The sequence below is a fragment of the Felis catus genome, chromosome D4, assembly GCF_018350175.1.
Source record: "Felis catus isolate Fca126 chromosome D4, F.catus_Fca126_mat1.0, whole genome shotgun sequence".
NCBI lineage: Eukaryota > Metazoa > Chordata > Mammalia > Carnivora > Felidae > Felis > Felis catus.
Window position 1 is genome coordinate 57,491,599 of NC_058380.1, and position 19,949 is coordinate 57,511,547.

At 47.9% G+C, this 19,949-nt stretch overlaps 3 protein-coding genes and 1 long non-coding RNA gene across 11 annotated transcripts; 1 reads left to right on the forward strand and 3 right to left on the reverse strand.

The window, feature by feature from the left end:
• Positions 1-17: 17 nt before the first annotated feature.
• Positions 18-2,982, reverse strand: SPAG8 (sperm associated antigen 8). Of its 4 annotated transcripts, XM_006939271.5 has the most exons (7): positions 2,156-2,956; positions 1,365-2,058; positions 1,065-1,239; positions 823-868; positions 623-737; positions 444-506; positions 18-338 (listed from the first exon to the last, which is right to left on the reverse strand). In XM_006939271.5, the coding sequence occupies exons 1-7, from the start codon at positions 2,191-2,193 to the stop codon at positions 147-149; spliced, it is 1,323 nt and encodes a 440-aa protein (XP_006939333.2). In that variant the 5' UTR covers positions 2,194-2,956; the 3' UTR covers positions 18-146. The 4 variants fall into 4 exon arrangements, with proteins under 4 accessions (XP_006939333.2, XP_006939332.2, XP_019671738.2 ...); XM_006939270.5 differs by having other exon boundaries at positions 18-506; positions 2,156-2,967; XM_019816179.3 differs by having other exon boundaries at positions 18-506; positions 2,160-2,966.
• Positions 2,983-3,155: 173 nt separating this feature from the next.
• HINT2 (histidine triad nucleotide binding protein 2) lies at positions 3,156-5,371 on the reverse strand. Of its 4 annotated transcripts, none has more exons than XM_045043685.1 (5): positions 5,113-5,371; positions 3,840-3,980; positions 3,639-3,743; positions 3,460-3,560; positions 3,156-3,365 (listed from the first exon to the last, which is right to left on the reverse strand). In XM_045043685.1, exons 1-4 carry the CDS (start codon positions 5,287-5,289, stop codon positions 3,504-3,506), a joined length of 480 nt encoding a protein of 159 aa, XP_044899620.1. In that variant the 5' UTR covers positions 5,290-5,371; the 3' UTR covers positions 3,156-3,365; positions 3,460-3,503. The 4 variants fall into 4 exon arrangements, with proteins under 4 accessions (XP_044899620.1, XP_044899619.1, XP_011286861.2 ...); XM_045043684.1 differs by having other exon boundaries at positions 3,460-3,532; positions 5,113-5,362; XM_011288559.4 differs by having other exon boundaries at positions 3,156-3,349; positions 3,460-3,532; positions 5,113-5,361.
• Positions 5,372-5,830: 459 nt separating this feature from the next.
• Positions 5,831-15,050, forward strand: LOC102900894. The gene is made up of 3 exons (XR_002737569.2): positions 5,831-6,343; positions 7,103-7,223; positions 14,961-15,050. It is a non-coding gene; the product is annotated as an uncharacterized LOC102900894 (long non-coding RNA).
• FAM221B (family with sequence similarity 221 member B) lies at positions 8,621-19,880 on the reverse strand. 2 transcript variants are annotated; one of them, XM_023242432.2, is made up of 8 exons: positions 19,796-19,880; positions 19,661-19,713; positions 16,992-17,778; positions 14,714-14,857; positions 9,747-9,857; positions 9,374-9,571; positions 9,068-9,187; positions 8,621-8,701 (listed from the first exon to the last, which is right to left on the reverse strand). In XM_023242432.2, exons 3-8 carry the CDS (start codon positions 17,776-17,778, stop codon positions 8,664-8,666), a joined length of 1,398 nt encoding a protein of 465 aa, XP_023098200.1. In that variant the 5' UTR covers positions 19,661-19,713; positions 19,796-19,880; the 3' UTR covers positions 8,621-8,663. The 2 variants fall into 2 exon arrangements, with proteins under 2 accessions (XP_023098200.1, XP_023098201.1); XM_023242433.2 differs by lacking the exon at positions 14,714-14,857 and having other exon boundaries at positions 19,661-19,799.
• Positions 19,881-19,949: the final 69 nt, after the last annotated feature.

Sequence of the window (19,949 nt, forward strand, 5' to 3'; positions counted from 1 at the left end):
TCACTGAATTAGCAGTCTCAGGATGAGAGAGAACCCTTTATGCGAAGCCTCTTCACCAAGTACAGACAGAATTCACTTCCTTTCCACCTCTCCAGTACAGACAGAAATCGATTCCATAGTCCATATCCCTCTTCCCTCCTCAACCCTTAGATAGTAGTTCCACCCATTCCACCTCCCTGTCCTCCTCCCTGACAGACAAGGGAAGATATTTCTCCCAGTTGGTGGGAATAATTCTCAGGTTCATAGGGCAAAGGCTGCCCCAGAGACAGAGGCACTGGTGTTGAGAAGCTGCAGTTCTTCCGGAATGGCGTGTCCAGAGTCTTGATGCTACTGACACCCTGGAGGAAGGCCAGAATGAGGACAGATCCCGCTCTGCACCAAGCCAGAACAGAACAGCCTCTTCCCCCTCCTTGTTTTCCCCGACTCCTGACACCCTCACACACCGGTAGCTGTGGTGCCCTCTGTATCCAGAAGGTTTCAGGTTGCTCCCGACGGTAGTCGTGAGGCTGGAAGGGAAAGATACTGAAAAACTCTTGGTTTGAAGCTCCCTCTCTTAACCTCTGCTGCTCTCCCACAGCCCATTAGAGCCCAGCCGTACAAGCGGGGTGGGATAAGTTCTCACCTTGGTTGGGGCAGGAGGCCCGGCTTGCACCAGCTCCTTTCGGTAGTCATGGTGTGTCACAGACTCGACCTCAGACTGCTTCCTTGTGGCTCCCTGCTCTGCCTGCACCTCTTTACTGTATAGTCCTGGGGGCGTCAAAGCCATTCTTCCCTGATTTTTGTCTTCCCCGCCTCCCCTTTACCCTTCGCCCAGCCTCTCACCAGATCTGGTGGCGCAGGAGCATCTCCAGCATGGCTTCACGCTTTCCTGTAGGAGGTCAGGGAGTGGAGAGAGTGGGAGAGTCTGGTTAACAAGCAGGCCCAAAGAAACAAATGTGAGAAAAGAAGGAAAATCATGGGGTTTTCCCCTTGTACCCATTAAACAATCCATAGTCCCACTAGAAATTCCTTCCTCTCTTTTATCTCTGATTGCTCATTCTGGCCCATTCTCTCATGCTTCACACCTCGAGTTGGCCGATAGCAGTTTCGTGGGGGCTGGTATGAGTCTTTCTGAGTGGTGCTGAAGGACATGGGTGACTGTAGCTGCAGGGTCAGCAGTCCCTGGTGTCCATGTCGGAAGAAGAAACTCTCAGAGCCATCCTGCATGCTTGGGACTTGATCCAGGTGGTTGGTGGCTCTCTGTGGGCCCCAAGTTGAGTGACCAGGATGTCCTTTATGGCACCCACCCTCATCATAAACTACTGCCTCCCCCAGGAAACTGGGGACAGTCTTCAGGAAAAGGGAGCAGGTCAAAACCTTAATACCTCCTCCTCCCAGTTGTAGAGAAGGCTGTGGCCCCGTGGCAATGTTTCATTGGGAACCTTACACTTCCCTTCAACCTCAGGGGTCTTCCAATGCCCTCGGGCACCAGGTTCTGAGACTTGCAAAAATTTCCAGGGTTGTTTCCGCGGTTCCCAGTGGCAGTAGTGATTCCAGGAGGCATAATTAGGGACCAGATCTGCTTGGGGGGTTCTGAAACTTGGAAGATTGTAGGGGCTGGGCTCACGGTCATGGCCACAGCCTGGACTAGGCCCAGCGTCAGTAGCAGGACCAGGGCCAGAATCAGGACCAGTGTCTTGACCAGAGCCATGGCAGGAACCAGAACTGGAGCCAAGAATAGGGCCAGGACTAGAGCTAAGGTCTTTTGTAGTACAGGGATCCTGAGCAATATGGGAAACATAGATAGGCTCAATGCCAAGTTTCCCATGGCCAATGCTGTGGGTAAAGCTGGCTCCAGTGCAGGGATCCCCCAGGAGACTGTCAGAGGAGTGGTTCATGAGAAGGTTCGGCTCAGAGTGGCACGCTGGGGTCTTTGCAGATAACACAGTCGCTTTATCGGTGGAGGAGGCCGCAGCTGCTGTAGTTGCGGCTGCCAGGGCTGTTATAGGATGGCCATCCGAAGAAAATGGTTCTGAAGTGGACCCTAGTCCTTCAGTGCCAGGCTGTACATCTGAAGATCTGAAAGAAAGCGAATGCGACAAAGTTGTCAAAAGCGGTGTAAGTCCGCTGACCTTTCTTGTCCCCTTACACCAGCCGCCAAAGCTGCCGCTCTCACCGACATCTCGATCCCTTGGTAGACTGCGCGGTCTCCATCTTCAGTCTCCAGCTACCGGGTTGCCATAGAGACGGCAAATAATTCCAGGAGACTGCGCAGGACTAGAGTTGGGCGGAAGTGCCGGGTGGGGGTGGAGACAAATTCTCTGCGGGGCGGAAGTCTTAAACCTGGGGAAGTCTAGGAAGTTTGCTTTCCGTTCAGACTCCGTTCCGCCTCAGCCCAGCTCTTAAGGTTCCGCTAGTCTAGGGTTCTGCCTTCTACACTTACGCATGATTCTTTCTGAGGCTTTCTAAGGTGGTTCTTTGTGTTGGAGACAAGCACAGGGCTTTAGTATCAGACAGTGTACTTGTGTAGGGGCAACAGTAACTTACCCGCAGTTCATTCTAAAAAATGGGGTGGGGCAGGGAGTCTTTTAAAAGTTTAAGGTTTAAAATACATCAAACAACTAAAAAGCAAAATGGTGAGACATGGGGATCAAAGAGTGGCAGGTTTTTTTTTGTTTGTTTGTTTGTTTTTTGGTGTGATTACTTCTCCTTCAGTAAAAGACCCTCACGTTGACCATCCTCCTCCCAGATCACCCTAGAACTTGTCTTGGCATCTGAATAAGGGCCAGGATTGAGTGTCTCACCCCTGGGTTTCAGTCTCTCCCTACTCATATAGGCTTATTTCTATTGCTATTTTTCTAGAAGCTTGACCCAGGTGGACCATTTGTCATGAGGACTCACAAATCTATAGGCAAATGCTTCTTTCACTACAGGATGGGCCTCCTTAATGTCTCTCACTCAGACCATAGTCAAGACCATAATCTTTTTTTTTTTTTTTTTAAGATTGTATTTTTAAGTAATCGCCACACCCAATGTGGGGCTCGAACTCAAGCCCAAGATCAAGAGTTGCATGCTCCAACAACTGAGCCAGCCAGGTACCACAGAATCATTATCTTTAATGTTTTCTTTTCTATTTGTGATATAAATCTTTATATATTTAAGACAGTGATCCAAAATTGAGGGAGAACAAGTTTATTAGCATCATAGGGTCCCTTTTCCCCCATCCTCCAAGAATCCAGGTCTTGGGTTCTTGGTCAGTTGGAAGGTTCAACCTGGAGGCCACTGGAGCTGTCGGCCCCCAAGTACATGAATGTGCAGATGATACACGGACTGTGAGCCCAGCTTCCCATCATTGATCACTGAAATGGAGCTTGGGGTTAGGGGGTCAGGATCACAGGAAAGGTCAAAGAATAAAGACCATATTGAAGGGTAGGTATGAGAATTCATAGGCAAGGGGCTCAATGGCCAAAAGTCACTCACCAAGTCGGTATCCATCTCCCAGCCCCTCAGCCTTTGCTGTCTTCTTAGCCACAAGGAGAAGGTGTCCTAGAAGCTAGAGGGAAAGGGAGGGAGATGGGTGGCTTCATTCACAGGGAGCAAAACCTCTAGCTGAGTCCAGGGTTCCCCCCACAGCCAAACCTTGGCTCTATTCTTCCCACCTGCTGGTCTTCTTCTTCAGCCTGGCTAATCCGAGGAATGGGCTTCTTAGGAATGACCAGGAAGTGCACAGGAGCCTGAGGGGCCACATCACGGAATACGAGACACTGGAAGCAGTGAAAGGCCAGAGGCCACCTTGTTACTTCAACAGGCTGATGGTACCTATTAAATTCCCAAGAAGATGGGTCCTAAGGGTACCCCACCTGCTGGTCCTCATACAAAATGTCAGCTGGGAGGCTTCGATCCAGGATCCGGGAGAAGATAGTTGGGGCTGCTCCCTGAGGAGCTGCCTGCTGGGCCTTGGACACTTCATTTCCATCGGTCACACCTGCAGCTCCTCGGACCTGAAGGTGGGTCAGACATACCCAAGGGAGGGGGTTAACAATACCTCTCCCATATAGTCAGGAGCTGGCAGAGGCCGGGCTCTGATAATCATTAACTTCACCCTTCTAAGAACCTATTAGTGGCTCCCATCCTAAGGAAAATTTCCTCAATTTCAGAGTGTCAGCAGTAGAGAGTAGGGTCAGATAGTGCTGAGCCTGGTTAGATACAATACAGGATTCAGTACTGCAATTGATTCCTGTTCCTAAAGTGTCTAGTAAATTTAGCACTGTTCAGGAGAAAGGACACAGGATGAGAACTGGAAACTTAAGATTTGGTTCCTCTTTTGTCACGGAATTACCTTAGATAAATCCCTCCTCTTGGCTTCAGATATAAAGTTTTCTGCATCATCTTTTAAGACCATTGGAGCTCTTTCCCTGTACTCAAGCCCTGTTACTAAGTTTCCACTTATTTCCATTACTTGTTATCTAATCTCTAAGGTGTTTTGCCTGTTTTATTCAGGTTTTCACACAATTTCCCTGTTTGACACAAACATGTCTTGGTGTTACATCTGAGCTCTTTTGTGAATTTTAACTCCAGTTCCTTGAATCAGTGAAAGTAAGAGTTAAGTGAATTCAGCAACGACAGCCGCAGGGGACTGAGGGTAGGGATGCCCGTTTCCGGGGGCTCAGAGAAGGCTCAAGTCAGTGCTGTCACACTATGGGAGAAAGAGTTGGGATGAACCTGACCCCTCTGGTAAATGGGAAGATGAGAGATTAACACTTGTGTTCAGAAGGCCAGGGGTCTGAGGCGGGCAGGAGACTGGCTCCGAGAAGACAAACCTCACTTCCTGCAGGGGGCACTCAGGAGGCTGCCCGGAACAGGCGTTCGGTTTTAGGAGGCAGCAGCCAACGCACCGACCCTGTCGCCACCTGGGCGCCCGAGCCACCGCCGAGAGGCTGCCGCCGACTACCAGCCCGACCTCGCCAAGCGGCCTTGGAGCTTGCGCCTCCAGGAGAGGCAGCATTCCCTGCCAGACGCTCGGGCTCCGTCCCCGCGAGGCCAAGGGGCTGCACGCGCCTGGGGGAGAACGCCGGCCCCGGAGGGCGGCAGAGCCCGCGGGACGCCCTCCGCGCCCCCGCGGCCGCTCCTCACCTGCGCCCCCCGCGGCCCCACCAGCGCTACAGCCCCGCGCGCCACGCGCAGCCCGGCGGCCAGCACCAGGGCCGCCGCCATCTTGCCCTCAGCCGCCGAATCTCTCCTCAGGCCCGCACGCAGGCCCCGCCGTCGCCCGAGGTGGGGGCCGCCACGGAGCCGGCAAACGACGGCCATTGGCTCCGCTGGAGGCCGCGAGCGAGCCCTGCCATCCCATTGGCCGCGCTCCTGGGCTTCTCTTGAGGTCCTTTGGACCAGAGGGTGGTGTCATTCACTCCACTGGCTCCGCCGCCACGGTGGGGGCGGAATCTTTTCATCCCATTGGCTGCTTCTGCCAGCTCGTGGGCTAGTTTTCCACTTCATTGGCTTCGACTTCTGGTCAGAGTGAAAGTTCCTTTGCCATTGGGCCCCCTAAGTGTTTCCCCAAGAGACTTTCTCACTCCATTGGAAGGATTAAGAGACGTGGGATTTAACTCCGTTTGGCTCTGCTGCACAACATTGGTGCGGCGCCGAGCCTCTGACATCGTAGACCCTCTCCCCGCATTGGTCAGGAGGAGGGCGGGTTCTGAGGGCGGGCACTCGGCGCTGGCTGGCTCCGGGAATCACCGCAACCCCTGGAGGCCAAGGTTTTAGGAGTCCCGGAAGAAGGGGGCGGGAATGCCTGCCCTGTGAGGCTGAAGGTGAACTGAGACCGGTCCTTTTTTTTTTTTTTTCTTGTAATTTATTGTCAAGTTCGCTAGCATACACTGTATATATAGTGTGCTCTTGGCTTCGGGAGTGGATTCCCATGATTCATTGCTTACATACAATACCCAGTGCTCATCCCAAGTGCCCTCCTCAATGCCAGTGATGGCCATTCCCACTTCCACCCCAACCCCCATCAACCCTCAGTTCTCTGTATTTAACTGGAGGGATAAGATAGCCAGCGTTTTCCCCACGAGGGCATTTCAGACCCTTGAGCCTTTCAAAGATTTTTAACTTACTCATCTAAGGGCAGTCCCTTGTTTATGTTCTTGTGTGCATACTCCAACATTGAAGATTCTGCAGTTCGTTTTCAGGACTTTTTTTTTGCTTTCTTCTTCCTCTTCTTCTCCTCCTCCTCCCCCTCCCCCTCCCCGTCCCCTCTCCCTCCCCGTCCCCTCCCCCCTCCTCCTCCTCCTCCTCCTCTTCTTCTTTTTAACGGGAGGCGGCGATAGTGACCTGTCTTTGCGCACGACTAACAAGCAAAGGAGTAGGTATCCAATGTTCTTTTCTAATCAGAAATGGTGTATGAAACAGCCTCGTACCTGGTATTTTCAGTTAGTCGGGTTTGAGGGACAACGGGAGTGTGTCATTGCTGGGTGAGAAGTATATTTCATTTTGTTGGAATATATATTTTTGACCTAAGGAACAGGGGTCACAAAATGCTAATATACTTACCCAACCAAGGTTTAGCCTGACAGTTAACACTTAGGACAAAAGCCACCACTGTATCTTTAGGTGGTTTTTGTTGTAGTTGTTGTTGTTGTTGTTTTAGCACATCAGTGATTGTGGAATGAATAACATTTGGTGTTTCATTTCCGTTCATTATATAAAGTACATATGTATTGGATGTATATTCCTATTCTGCCCCTTACAATCAATTTTCCATATTATTACATAGTCTATGTAAATATACTTTGTAATGTCTGCATATTACTTCCTTGAATGAGTTTATTACAGTAACCATTCCTTTACTGTTGACTATTGAATTCGTTTCAGTGAATGGTCATTATGGCACTAATTGCATATCACCAGTCAAGAAGAACTCTACTTCTGGAGATAGGAATAATCTTTTGTATAGCCATATTATTGTTAGAAAGGCCTTTTTCCTCCAATGGGCAGACATTTGACCCTGTAATTTCCCCTAGGAGTTCTAGCAGTCCAGATTGCATTCCTTCCTTTGGAAGGACAGATAGCTTCCCCAAATGTGGGGAAATGTAGACTGACTGGCCTTTTCTCTGTGCCCTAGAGGCTGTATGCAGTTCTCGTGGCGCCTCTGAGACAGCAGCAACCCCTAGAGCTGCTCTGGAGAAGTTCAAGAGATAAAAAGAGCTGGGATCTAGGAAGAGGAAGGAAACCAGCCAGGCAGGGTAGGTGACTACAAAGCACTTTGAAACTGGTGATTTCTTTAGGTTCTCAGGGAGAGCAAGTAGCACAGAGATTATTCCTCTTTTATAGATCCAGAAACTGAGGCCCAGAGAGGGAAAGTGATGATATGCCTAGGATCACAGAACCAATTAGTGCCAGAATCTCCCACTCCTCATAAAAATAATCTATGATTCACTGATTTTGGCCCCTGGCCTACAGTTTTTACTCCAAACGTTGTGATCCCTGGCAGCTTTTCTCACCTGAGAGCTGCAACTCTCTGTAGGTTCTGACCACTGTCTCCTATGCTTCGATCCCTACTGCTACATCTGCTACTGCACCTTATTAGAGCGTTCTAGTCCTTTGACTGTTCCTTTATTCAATCTGTCAGTTGCTTCCTGGCTTCACTTTCTTTCCATTTGTATGGTCAGCTCTCTCCACATCCTCAAGCCTTCTTTTTTGCTTTATTTTCCTGATCATCCTCCCTGATACCTTCCATCACCAACCATCAATCTATTTTGTTTCTCTCTTCCTCTTTAACTAGATTCCCGCTTTCAGCTGTCCCTGAATCCTCAACTATCCACTGATCAGGTTTTTCTCCAGTTCCCCACCTTAGCCTTCCCACACCTTCGCCTCTGTCTTCCCATCTCCTACTCCCCACTCTTATCCCTCTCCTCCCCCACCAGCAACTGACCTTGTCTCCTACTTCGCAGGGGAACTTCAAGATCCTCCTCCCTGCAGCTCAGGGAAGTCCCCATCCTTTTCTTTCTTCCTTCCTCTTGGTCTTAGGAAGCGGTGTTTCTCCTGTGTAGAACAAATCCCTTCACCTCTGCCCTGACCTCATTCCCTCCCTCCATCTTTGGCATCTTGTCTCACCAGGTATCTCTGTTTTTCTTCTGCATCTTCAAAATCTTTTTCTCTACTGGTCCCTTCCTTTTTTCCCTCCTAAAAAATGCTTCCTTGACTGCACATCTCCCTCTGGATATTGTCTGACTTCTCTCCTGCTCTTTTCATCCAAGCTTCTTAAAGAAACTCTTTCAAACTTACCACTTGGTTTCTACCTCCACTGCATCACTGAAACTACATTATCTGAAGACCTTCTAATTGTAAGATCCAATGGACACTTTTCAGTCTTTATCCTACTGGAGTCCCCAACTGCATCTAACATCACTGTTTCCTCTATCCTTCTTAAACCCCCCTCCCTCCTTGGCTTCCTTGAAGCCACTCTCCTTCTGATGCCAGAGCTAGCAGCTTGAGTGTGGGTGTGGTGGAGGCAGATGCTTTGATCCAGCCTCTCTCCTGTGCGGTGCCCTCTCTTGTTCCCAACAGGTACCAACTCTAAGGTCCTACGGTGTTTGTCACTGGGCTGGGTTCTGTCCACCCCATACAGAAGCAGGCCAGATTCCAGTGGCTTCCCCTTTCTTTATTGCCGATTCGAGCCAGGCTCAGAGAGGCTTGCGCCAGGTGTTGACAGTGTCTGTCCCTGGAGGAGGGAAAAGCAGAGGTGAAAGGGTCAGGTATGGGGGGTCAAATTTAGGGCCAGGCCACAGGTTGTGTGGGCCAGGGAGCCCAGGAGGTCTGGGATGGGTGCTGGGATGGCCGGAGGGCCCCTGTGTCTGTAAAGCCTCAGAGTCAGAATTCCTGACGATGGCTTCTCAGAGGGTAGGCATCTCTGCAAAAGGCACACAGTCTGCTCCTGGGGTTGGAGACTGGTGCAAGTTTGGGATGCAGGCGCTGAGAGAGAGAGGTAGTCCAGGATGGAATGACTGAGGGTGGGAGCACCTTCCTGCCTGGCCTTCTGACTATGGTCCTGGAATGGTCCCGTTCCAGGTTGCCCTTGCCCCCTTACCGTGAGGCCTCCCTCCTCGTCGCCGGGTCTCCTCAGTCTCAAAGAAAGTCTCATGTTCCTCCCAGCGCCGGTCACAGGCCGCACAGAGGAAATTAGACTCAAAGCAGTTGCAGCAACAGCCTAGGGCAAGGGGGAAGCCAAGACGAGTATAGGGAATTGGCGCTTTCCCACGGGCTGACTACGTTCTCCTCTCTTCCTCACCAACCACAAACCCAAGTTTCTCCTACCAGTTCCCCCATCCTCATCCCCAAACCATGTGCATCCTACCCATGCCCACCCCTGTACTCCCCTCACCCTAGAAATTACCTTTCACCCTGCAGGAATGGGACCCAGTAGCTGCATGGTCTTCATGGCTGTGTTTGCAGCGACATTGGGCCCTCCAGGCCTTAGGGTCAAAGGTAGCTCGTCTTTTAAGCCAGAACTCACCCACCTCCTCTGGGCGTGATGGGATAAAGCAGAACATGAGGCAGCGGCACTGGCCCACATTGCAGGGCACAGATATGTCTATGGGAATGGGGATGGATGGGAGGATTAGACTGGCACCTAATAGGGCCTAGCCTTCCTGTGCCAGTCCTCCTCCCCCATACCAATACACACACACTTTCTCTCATACATCCCAATACATGGCCCGAGTATAGTTTTCCCTTCCCATGGACAGGGGCTGGTCAGTTCTCCCTACCTGAGACGATCTGGTGCTCTCTCAACAAGTGTCCACAAAAGCATTTGGATTCATCTCCAATTTGGAAACAGTCCCATAGATAATGGGGGCAGCGCCAGCCAATATGGAGACCTGAGTGTGGAGGAATTAACAGGGAAGAGTGAGAAGGAAAAATAGCCTAAGCAACCCCCCCACCCCCAGCCCCTGTGGTCTCACCTCTTCCCCAGTGTATTCACTCCACCCATGATCTCCACCCTTTGAGACATCTTCCCCATCGGATTTTCTCAGTATCCCACAAGTGTTTCAGCTCCTTTCCCACCCCAGGATCTACTCCATTTCTGTTAGCCTGTCAGAAATGACTGAAGACAGTCTTCAGTTTCTGAAGTGGTTTCTGAGCAGGAAGATTCGAAATGAAATTTTGCTTGAAGACAAACACGAATCTTGCTGAGTTCTCTGTGGCTATTAAGATTCTCATTTCCTCCCCTTCCCACATTAGAGCCTCACTTTGTTTTGTTTCATTGAAGTGTCTAAGTTGAGGGAAAGGGAAGATGATTGGCCAGGTATAGAATAGATGGTGAGGACTGGCACCTAAGAAAATGTGGTTGTTAAAGGGACCAGAAGAGGAGGAGGAGGTTGGGCAGCTCTGGGACCAGGAGGAGGGTTTTCCTCACTTTTCCAGTTTGGCACCTTCCTATTTCCCTTTATGTTCCTGGTGTTCCTGAACTGATGCTATCTATGAACTTGAGAAGGGCTGGCTATAGTTTTCTAAGAACCAGGAGAAAGGGGTAGGCCAGAAGTCATGAGTGGTGAAGACCAAGAAACAGAAGCTTGTGAGGCTAGGAAGTATCCCTGAGAATAGGCACCAGCAAGATGCCACAACCCTTGAGAGCCTGGTTTCAGTAGTGGGATCTGAAATTGGCTTCATGGTCAATCTCACTACAAGGCAAGGGTGGAGCCATTTAAATGTGGGAGAACCAGAGAGCACATTCCACTCATTTTCTCACCCTTCGTGAAACCTGAGACTACTCCAACTTCTAGGCAAGAATCCTGTATGAGTCCTTACGGAGTGGGACCTTCAGCTATGGGACTCATTCCCATTTAAAGGCTACAATGAAGTGTCACCTCCACCAAACAGTTGTCCCTGACTTCCTCTGCCTGTCTAGGGGCTCCTCCTCTTCGTTTCTCTGACTCCTTTGCTACTCCTCTCACAGTACAAGGCATTATAATAGTGGACTTTTCACTTGTATTCCTCTTAGACTGTAGGTTTTCACCTATATTTCTAGTCCTCGTACAAGGCCTGGCCCAGAATAGGTGCTCAGAGAGCACAGACAGCTTGACTGACTAAATGAATAAGCAAACTCCTTCAGGACAGAAAAGAGACCCAGTATTCTAGGCTTAACACTGAAGTTCCATAAGGAGGGTGGGAAAGAGTTAGTGTCTTCTGGTCTTTGACTCTGGCCAGGGCCACAATCCACAATTCTGTGCCTGATTGTCAGTCTAGTTTTTTCTTGCCTTACCCATGATCTTTCAGGGTCTAAAGCCTGTCCAGGCGTGGCTTTTGGCTTTGCTACTTCTGTCTCGATCCTGCCAGCCTGAAGTGTCAGTGCCCCATTATAGCAGTGAGGCTTTGTTGAAAGGGCAGGGTATATAGGTAGAGTCACAATGGAAGTGAGTGGGGGCCAGGATTCCACTAGCGGAATTCTGAATTCTGTTCAGAGCAGCAGGATACACTCGGTGAACAGATGAGAGGTGGAGGTGAACAAGGGTCAGTGCCCACATATCAAGGTCCCGCTTGAAAGCCTGGGAGAGTCAAGTGCAAGCACTGATATGGGAGTCAGTGCCCCGCCTTTAGATGAAGCAGACTAGAGTTTAAACAGAGACTGGCAACTATACCTCAGACTCCATTATAAGTGTCAGTGCCCTTAAAGCAGGACAATTGACATCAGGCTATATAGTCCAGAGTGGGACCCTCTACTCTCTGCTCTGATTCCAAACTGTCTTTCTGTTATAAGTGGACAAGGACTGGTAGGGGGAGGAGACATTATCTGGAATGCCATTTTGACGGTGTACCAGGTGGTTCTAGGTAGTTTCACCTTAAGAATCTGTGCTCCAAGCATTTTCACCGCAAACATTTCCACTGCATGATTAATTGGCCATAGGCAATTTTGCCACGAAAGATAAAATCACAAAAAAATAAAAGGACATTCATTAAAGAGGGCATAGTTAAACATGGAAAATGAATATCAAAATTAAATATGACCTTATTGCAAAATCCAAATATTTGAATTTAAAATGCATAGTGTAGATTCATGGCCATGCTGTGTAAATAACTGATTTTATGTTGTGGATTGTACCCTAAGCACTTGTCTTCAAAGTCTTTCATTCATAGCATTATACAATTTTTTTTTTTTTTTGCTTGTTGACTCATCTCCTTGTTCAGCATCTCACTTTTTCTTCTTTTGCTAAAATTTTCTCCTTCACTAAGAGAGGTATCAATTTCCAAATACTAGGATGCATATTTGCCACTGAGCTGTGTATTGTGTTGTGAAAGCCTCCTACACTGTTGTTTGCTCCTGGCATATTGTCACATGTCCATTGATAGACATTCCAAAGTTGTATGGGAAATGTGAGCTCAAAACTCTGCCACAGTGTAGACCATTATGAAGACTAAGATTTATACAATATATATAGTATCTATCTATCTATCTATCTATCTATCTATCTATCTATAAATGGGAGTACTGTGTCAGTGGAGAAATGAAACCAAACTGCCAAATAGTGGATAAAACCAACAAACTGTCAAACCAAACTGTCAACTAGTTATTTTTTTTTATCTTTTACGGCAAATTGCCTTATGGTCAATTAACTTTGCAGAATAATATTTGTGGCAAAGAGGTCTACGGGACAGATGCTTACTGTGAAAATACCAGGCAAGGTACAACACAGTCAATTCCATGGTCACATACTCACATTTGCATGATAACATCTCTTTTTGCTTAGAATATCTCCATACAACATATGTCTTTTCATGAAGGATGTCTCTAGTCCAGACTTCTCTCCTGAGCTTCAGACCCATACAGCCAGTTGTCTACTGGACCCTTTTACCAGCATGTTCCACAAGCACTTCAAATGCAGTAAATTCAATTCTTCCTTCCGAACCTCGCCCTCATCCTTTGTCCTCTGTTCATCCAACATGTACTTATGCATCTAGTCTGTTTTAGGCATTCATGAATGGCATCATCATCTAATCAGTCTCTTAAGCCAAACACCTAGATGTCATTCCAGGCATGTCCTTCTTTCTTATCCTACACATCCAAAGATCCAAAGGTCAGTTTTGTCTTCTCAGCGTTTCTTGAATCTACTTCATCCACCTATACCCATTCACTTCTTACCCAGACTATTACCAGGGCCAAATGTAGTCTTCCTACGTCCAGTCGTATCTTTCTCCAGTCTATGCTACGGACACAGTGGTCTTTAAAAAACACAAATTTGGTCGTGTTGTTGTCCCATTTAAAATCTTGCAGTGACTCTCACGTGCCCTTAGGATATAGTCCCAACTCTTGACCTTTGCCACAGAAATGCCTGTACAATTCTCCCGGTCCAGAGCTCAGCTCTGTCCAACATTGCTTGCGGTTTCCTCCTGGTGCCTTGCCCTGTCATGTCTCACCTTACCTCACTTTTTACCTGGCCACCTCTTTTTACTCATCTTACAGATTTCAGCTGAGAAGTCATCCCTTCCAAGGCTTATTCCCTGAGCCCCCAAGATTGGGTGCCTCTTATCTCTGCTCATGCAGCACTCTGGGCTAACCTCAGTCACAGCAATTATTAGAATGAATTACAATTATCCTTTTACTTTTTGGTGTCTCTCATTAGAGTACAAATTATTTGAGGGATTTTGTTTTTGAAATCCCACCAACCACTACCTCCACATCTAGCTCAATGCCTGACACATAGTTGGTGCTCAATAAATGCTGAATAAATAAAAGAAAAGCTTACACTTGATCTTTCTCTACACAGAACATATATGGATTCTCTAGAGACCCAAATGAGATCATTGTGACTTTCTTGGCCCGGGGTGGAGGGGGAAGGGGCCCTGCATGAGAATGAGGAAAGCAAATTGCATGGAGAAGGGAGAAGGACATAGAATTACCTGGCTGTCTTTCTATCTTAGGCTCATCTAGTCTCAACATAACTCTCTTCCTATCATAAGGGGAAAGGAAGTATGAAAGACAAAAATAAATACAGTGATGTCTATCTAATTCAGTCTAGAAACCCCAGAATCTGCAGAGTGGGTCAGGGTGGCCTTCTTTCTGAAGGTATTCCCTGTAGACATGAAGTTCAGCAACACAGGTACACATGCTCACACACCGGATGGCATATGTATACCTAGTACATCTGCACACCCTTTATATGCCGACTAGATAAGCTAGCAAGCCACTAATGGGGCTGTGAAAAGTACTAATTCTGGGCTGAGACTTGGAATTGACAGGGCTGGGAGGTACAACTCTCCTTTTTGGTGGAGAGACTCATGGCTTTTGGGTAACAGGTGATTCTCGGTCTGGCATTCAGGGTGACAGCCTTTTAATGGAGTTCAACCAAGGGGACCAAGGCCTTTTGCCATGTCAGAGCACCAAGTCTCCTGGACTATCCAAGGTCTGGGCCATCTCTGCTTTAAGGTCTGTTTGGTGTAGGCTATTAGAGCCCTAGATGTGGGGTCAGCCTGTGGCCCTGCTTTTTTTTTCTTTAAACAACTTCATTTTAGCTGCCTGTCCCTACCTGGGTTTTATATGAATATCTTCACTTTTTTCCTGCACCCATGCCATCCACTTTGGCCCACCTGCCTGCTCCACTCCAATATTTCAGGCAGGCAGCATTGCCATTTCTACAAGGAGCAGCTCTCCATTGTTCAGGGCAGGTTCCCTGATATAGTTGGATTGGAGGTTGGCCATGGGCCTGTCACAGGCCTCTCAAGGGCTTCCTGGGCTCACCGGTCTGGATAGCATTCAGGGTTGCATTCTTCTCCCATTGGAAAAGATAATTTGCCTGAGCACTGAACTTCTTTCTGTGCATTGCCTTAGCCACTTCCACCATCTCTGTCTGCTGAGTGGGGACCTCTGGTTGGACCACATAACCTGGGAAGGGAGAGGCTGAGTAACCAAAGGGAAGTAAGGAGTCCCTAAAACTAAAAGAAGGGGCCAGGTCAAAGAGTAACCCAATCCCCTCTTATTGGGACAGGTGTAAGACAGTGATGAGAATGGGGAAAAGTCCACAAAAGACTCTGAATAGCCAAAGTAATGTTGAAAAAGAAAACCAAAGCTGGAGGCATCACAATCCCGGACTTTAGCCTCTACTACAAAGCTGTAATCATCATGACAGTATGGTAATTGGCACAGACACATAGACTAATGAAATAGAATAGAGAACCCAGAATTGGACCCACAAATATATGGCCAACTAATCTTTGATAAAGCAGGGAAGCATATGCAACGGAAAAAGCCTCTTTAGCAAATGGTGCTGGGAGAACTGGACAGCAATATGCAGAAAAATGAAACTGGACCACTTTCTTACACCATACACAAAGATAAATTCAAAATGGATGAAAGACCTAAATGTGAGACAGGAAACCATCAAAATCCTAGAAGAGAAAACAGGCAACAACCTCTTTGACCTCAGCCACAGCAACTTCTTACTTGACATGTTTCTGAAGGCAAGGGAAATAAAAGCAAAAATGAACTATTGGGACCTCATCAAGATAAAAAGATTCTTCAAAAAAATTTTTAAGTTCACTTATTTTTGAGAGAGAGAGAGAGAGAGAGAATGAGTGAGCAGGGGAGGGGCAGAGAAAGGGGGGGGGGGGGACACAGAATTTGAAGCAGGCTCCAGGTTCTGTGCTGTCAGCACAGAGCCTGATGCAGGGCTCAAACTCATGAACTGTGAGATGATGACCTGAGCCAAAGTCAGATGCTTAACTGACTGAGCCACCCAGGAGCTCCAAAGATAAAAAGCTTCTGCACAGCAAAGGAAACAATCAACAAAACTAAAAGGCAACCAATGGAATGGAAGAAGATATTTGCAAATGACCTATCAGATAAAGGATTAGTGTCCAAAATCTATTAAGAACTTAACGAACCCAACACCTGGAAAACAAATAATCCAGTGAAGAAATGGGCAGAAGACATGAAAAGACACTTTTCCAAGGAAGACATCTGAATGGCTGACAGACACATGAAAAGATGTTCAATGTCACTCATCATCAGGGAAATACAAATCAAAACCACATTGAGATACCATCTCACACTGGTCAGAGTAGCTAAAATTAACAATTCAGGGAATAATAGATGCTGGAGAGGATGTGGAGAAAGGGGAACCCTTTTGCATTGTTGGTGGGAATGCAAACTGGTGCAGCCGCTCTGGAAAACAGTGTGGAGTTTCCTCAAAAAATTAAAAATAAAATTACCCTATGACCCAGCAATTGCACTACTAGGAATTTATCCAAAGGATACAGGAGTGCTGATTCATAGGGGCACATGTACCCCATGTACCCCAATGTTTATAGCAGCGCTTTCAACAAATTACGGAAAGCCAAATTATGGAAAGAGCCCAAATGTCCATCAACTGATGAATGGATAAAGAAGATGTGGTTTGCGTCGGGCTCTGTGCTGACAGCTCAGAGCCTGGAGCCTGCTTCACAGTCTGGGTCTCCCTCTCTCTCTGCCCCTCCCCGACTCATGCTGCCTCTGTCTCTCAAAAATAAATAAACATTAAAAAATTAAAAAAAAAAAAAAGAAGATGTGGTTTATATATACAATGGGATACTACTTGGCAATGAGAAAGAATGAAATCCTGCCATTTGCAACAACTTGGATGGAACTGGAGGGTATTATGCTAAAAAATAAGTCAGTCAGAGAAAGACAGATATCCTATGTTTTCACTCATATGTGGAACTTGAAGAGCTTAACAGAAGACCATGGGGGAAGGGAAAGAAAAAAATAGTTACAAACAGAGAGGGAGGCAAACCAAAAGAGACTCTAAAATACAGAGAACAAACTAAGGGTCGATGGGGTGGGGGGTTAGGGGGCAGGGAAAATGGGTGATGGACATTGAGGAGGGCACTTGCTGGGATGAGCACTGGGTGTTGTATATAAGTGATGAACCATGGGAATCTACTCCTTAAGCCAAGAGTGCACTGTGTACACTGTATGTTAACTAATTTGACAATAAATTATATATATAATGGGGAATGGGGAAAAGTGCAGGCACAATTACGGCTAACTCCTTTCTTCCCCTTCTTCTTGACCAGCTGGTGTCCAGGCTGAGCTGTGTGTGCGGTACTGTCAGTGGCATCCACCTGCTCCTTGTCCTCTCCTTCCTCTTCCTTCTCCTTTGCAGATATGTCCAGGTGGACCTGGGCTGAAGGGCCTGAAAGGGAGTGCTTTTGAAGGATCTCAGACTCAGAGATCTGGGTAGACCTCTCTGTCTGTGAGACCTCACTGGAGGAATACTCAGAGAGGTCTTCCTTCAGAGTATTAGAGGAAGGTACAGTGATACGGCCTTGTGATGAGGTATGAAAAGAAAGGTGTTTCTCTGGGACCTTAAACATGTGAGTCTCCAGTAGGGTCTCAGGGATAGGGGTTTCCAAAGGGATCTCCGAGACAGAGTATCCTAAAGAGGTCTCAGGGATGGAAGGCTCCAAAAGGGTTTCAGAGGTGTGGATCTCTAAAGGGGCCTGGGAAGCAGATGGTGTCATATGAGATTCAGAGGTGTGGGGCTCTAAGGGGGTCTCAGGGATGTAAGTTGCCAAAGGGGTTTCAGAGGTGTGGGTCTCTAAAAGGGCCTGGGAAGCAGATGGTGTCCTATGAGATTCAGAGATGTGGGGCTCTAAAGGGATCTCAGAGGTGTGGGGCTCTAAAGGGGTCGCAGGGATGGAAGTCTCAAAGGATGTTTCAGGGCCAGGGGGCTCCTGTGAGTCCTTGGCAGAGGGGTCCTTTGAAGAGGGGTGTTCCTCTGCATCCATGGCTGTTTGAGGCTCTTCTGTGACCTCGTCTGCTTCCATCTAGTGGTAGAATAAGGTACAGGCTTCATTAGGTTGGGATCGGAGGTTGGAGGGTCTGCAAGTCAGAGTTCACGGGGGGGTGGGGGGGTGGGGGGGGGTGGATTATGGAATTAGGATAAAGTTTTCCGTGCACCTGAGATGTAAAGGGGAAGCAAGATGAACTTTGGGTCAGGGTATGGTGCCAAGAGGTTCACCTGTGTGCCTAGATGCCGTGTGGCATGTAGCTATGGGTTGTGAGGGAGCTTAAAGATAGAAAGGCTGAAGCAGTCAGAATCCCATCAGTAGATGGTAGCAGAGGACCATGCCCCAGGAAGAGCCTGAACATAGCAGCTTGGCTAGTCCAAGAGCAGGGGCCTGAGCGTTAGGACCAGGATGTTCAGGCAGTGGAGTTCTAGAGACTGGGATACTACCAAGCCAAGGTGGGGGTTTGCTCTTAAGAGTGCAGGACAATGTCATGATGCATTAGGCAGGGCCCTGACTGCAGCCTGTTTTGTCTAGGGATCATAATCAAGCCTCCCTTGATGTTATTCATGTCCAAGGCTTCAATTACTTCCGGCTGGTATGCTGATGATTTCTAAATCCATAATTCCAGCTCAGACCTCTTTAAATCCCTGTACTTCACACTCAAACCCAATTGCTTGCTGGACATTGCTAAATGGATGTCCCACAGGGCATCAAAACTGAACTCTGGGAATTATTTTAGTCTTATCCTTTCCCCTCAGCCCTCATCTTCAAATAGGCACCAAGAACTGTGTTTCCTGTCTTCTAAATACTGTATTACCAAAATCCATTCTCTCCCCTCCAATTCTGTTCAAGTTCTCATAGTTTTCTACCTGGATTATGTAACAACTTTGCCCCTCTGCGACTTTCCCCAGCACATCAATCCACTCAGCTATTCTCTCATTGATATATGTAACTTATACTTTAATTTTTTTTTACTTTTTTTTTTTTTTTTTTTTTTTGAGACACAGAGCATGAACAGGGGAGGAACAGAGAGAAAGGGAGACACAGAATCCAAAGCAGGCTCCAGGCTCTGAGCTGTCAGCACCAAGCCCGACACGGGGCTCAAACCCACGAACCGTGAGGTCATGACCTGAGCTGGAGTTGGAAGATTAACTGACTGAGCCACCCAGTTGCCCCTGTAAACTGATACTTTTTAAAGAGCCCAATCTTACACTTTCACCCAGGCACTGTGCTAAGCACTGGACTCTGAAAGAATCTGGGAAGGTGGACCAGGTTAACCCAATGACAGACAATACAGATGAGTTGATGTTGTGCTGGGGTAAGCTCAGGATGCTGTGGGGAGTGAGGTGTGACTAATTTATCTTGGAGGGATGTCTAAAAGAAGTCAGCCCTCCTTAATGACCCACTGGAGATCTTTCTAAAATGCAAGCCTAACAATGCTGTTCCTTTGCTTGAAAACACTCAGTTGTCTCAGCCTTAAGATTAACTCCAAATTTCTGGGCCCTGACATTCAAGGCCTGTCATTACTTGCAACACTGCCTAACTTTTCCAGCCTTAACTTTCTGTGCTCCCTACTTTCCCCCTCATGCTCCAGATGGATTCATTACTTACTTGTATTCATTAGTCTTTCCAAAGGGGAAGCTTGGGACAAGAAGTAGTGAGAGAGGTAGGTTAGGAAGATGACCTGACATTCAGCACAGGAAAAGGTACTTGAGGGTGGAGAATCAGTCGGTAGGAGGAGAGGAAGGAGAAAAAGAAGGGGAAGACGGAACTGGGTGGAGAAACGTGGTGGAGGGGGAGGGTAAGGATGAAAAGTAGAGAATGGGAGAGGGTTGGACTAAGGTGGGAAGGGACAGAATATGTTAGGAGGGGAACGAGATGAGGGCTTGGAGGAAGAGCCATTGGAGAAACTACATACCTCTGGGCCTGTCTTGGCTGTTACAAGTCCTTAGGTCAGGATCTCGTCTTAAGCTGGGAAGGGGAAATGTTAGCGAGGGATGGAAGGCTCTTGGATGAGACCGGGCTGTACTTGCTATGTAGTGAGAGGCCTTGCCTTCAAGTCTGCGACTTGGCGAGGGGACTTGGACACCTGCAGAAATTCGCAAAGGAGCTCTGGCCAGATCTGAGGAGGGGGACTTGGGGAGGGACGAGGGGTTCCGGGGCCGTTGAGGGAGGAGCTTGACTGAAACCTCTGGAACCCGTGCCGG

Bases quoted from the DNA above. Each gene is read 5' to 3' on its own strand.
- SPAG8 (XM_006939270.5), bottom strand. From the start codon at position 2,193: ATGGAGACCGCGCAGTCTACCAAGGGATCGAGATGTCG. The intron at 738-822 runs GTGAGAGGCTGG...AGGACTATACAG, and splicing joins CTCCTGCGCCACCAGATCTG to TAAAGAGGTGCAGGCAGAGC. The intron at 507-622 runs GTGAGAACTTAT...TTTCCCTTCCAG, and splicing joins GGCCTCCTGCCCCAACCAAG to CCTCACGACTACCGTCGGGA.
- HINT2 (XM_045043684.1), bottom strand. From the start codon at position 5,289: ATGGCCGTCGTTTGCCGGCTCCGTGGCGGCCCCCACCTCGGGCGACGG. The intron at 3,981-5,112 runs GTGAGGAGCGGC...ACCCACCTTCAG, and splicing joins TGGGGCCGCGGGGGGCGCAG to GTCCGAGGAGCTGCAGGTGT. The intron at 3,533-3,638 runs GTGGGAAGAATA...CTTTCCCTCTAG, and splicing joins CTGAAGAAGAAGACCAGCAG to CTTCTAGGACACCTTCTCCT.
- FAM221B (XM_023242432.2), bottom strand. From the start codon at position 17,778: ATGGAAGCAGACGAGGTCACAGAAGAGCCTCAAACAGCCATGGATGCA. The intron at 14,858-16,991 runs GTAATTGTGCCT...CTCCCTTCCCAG, and splicing joins GGGGAAGAAAGGAGTTAGCC to GTTATGTGGTCCAACCAGAG. The intron at 8,702-9,067 runs GTAAGGGGGCAA...TCCCTCCTCCAG, and splicing joins ACGAGGAGGGAGGCCTCACG to GGACAGACACTGTCAACACC.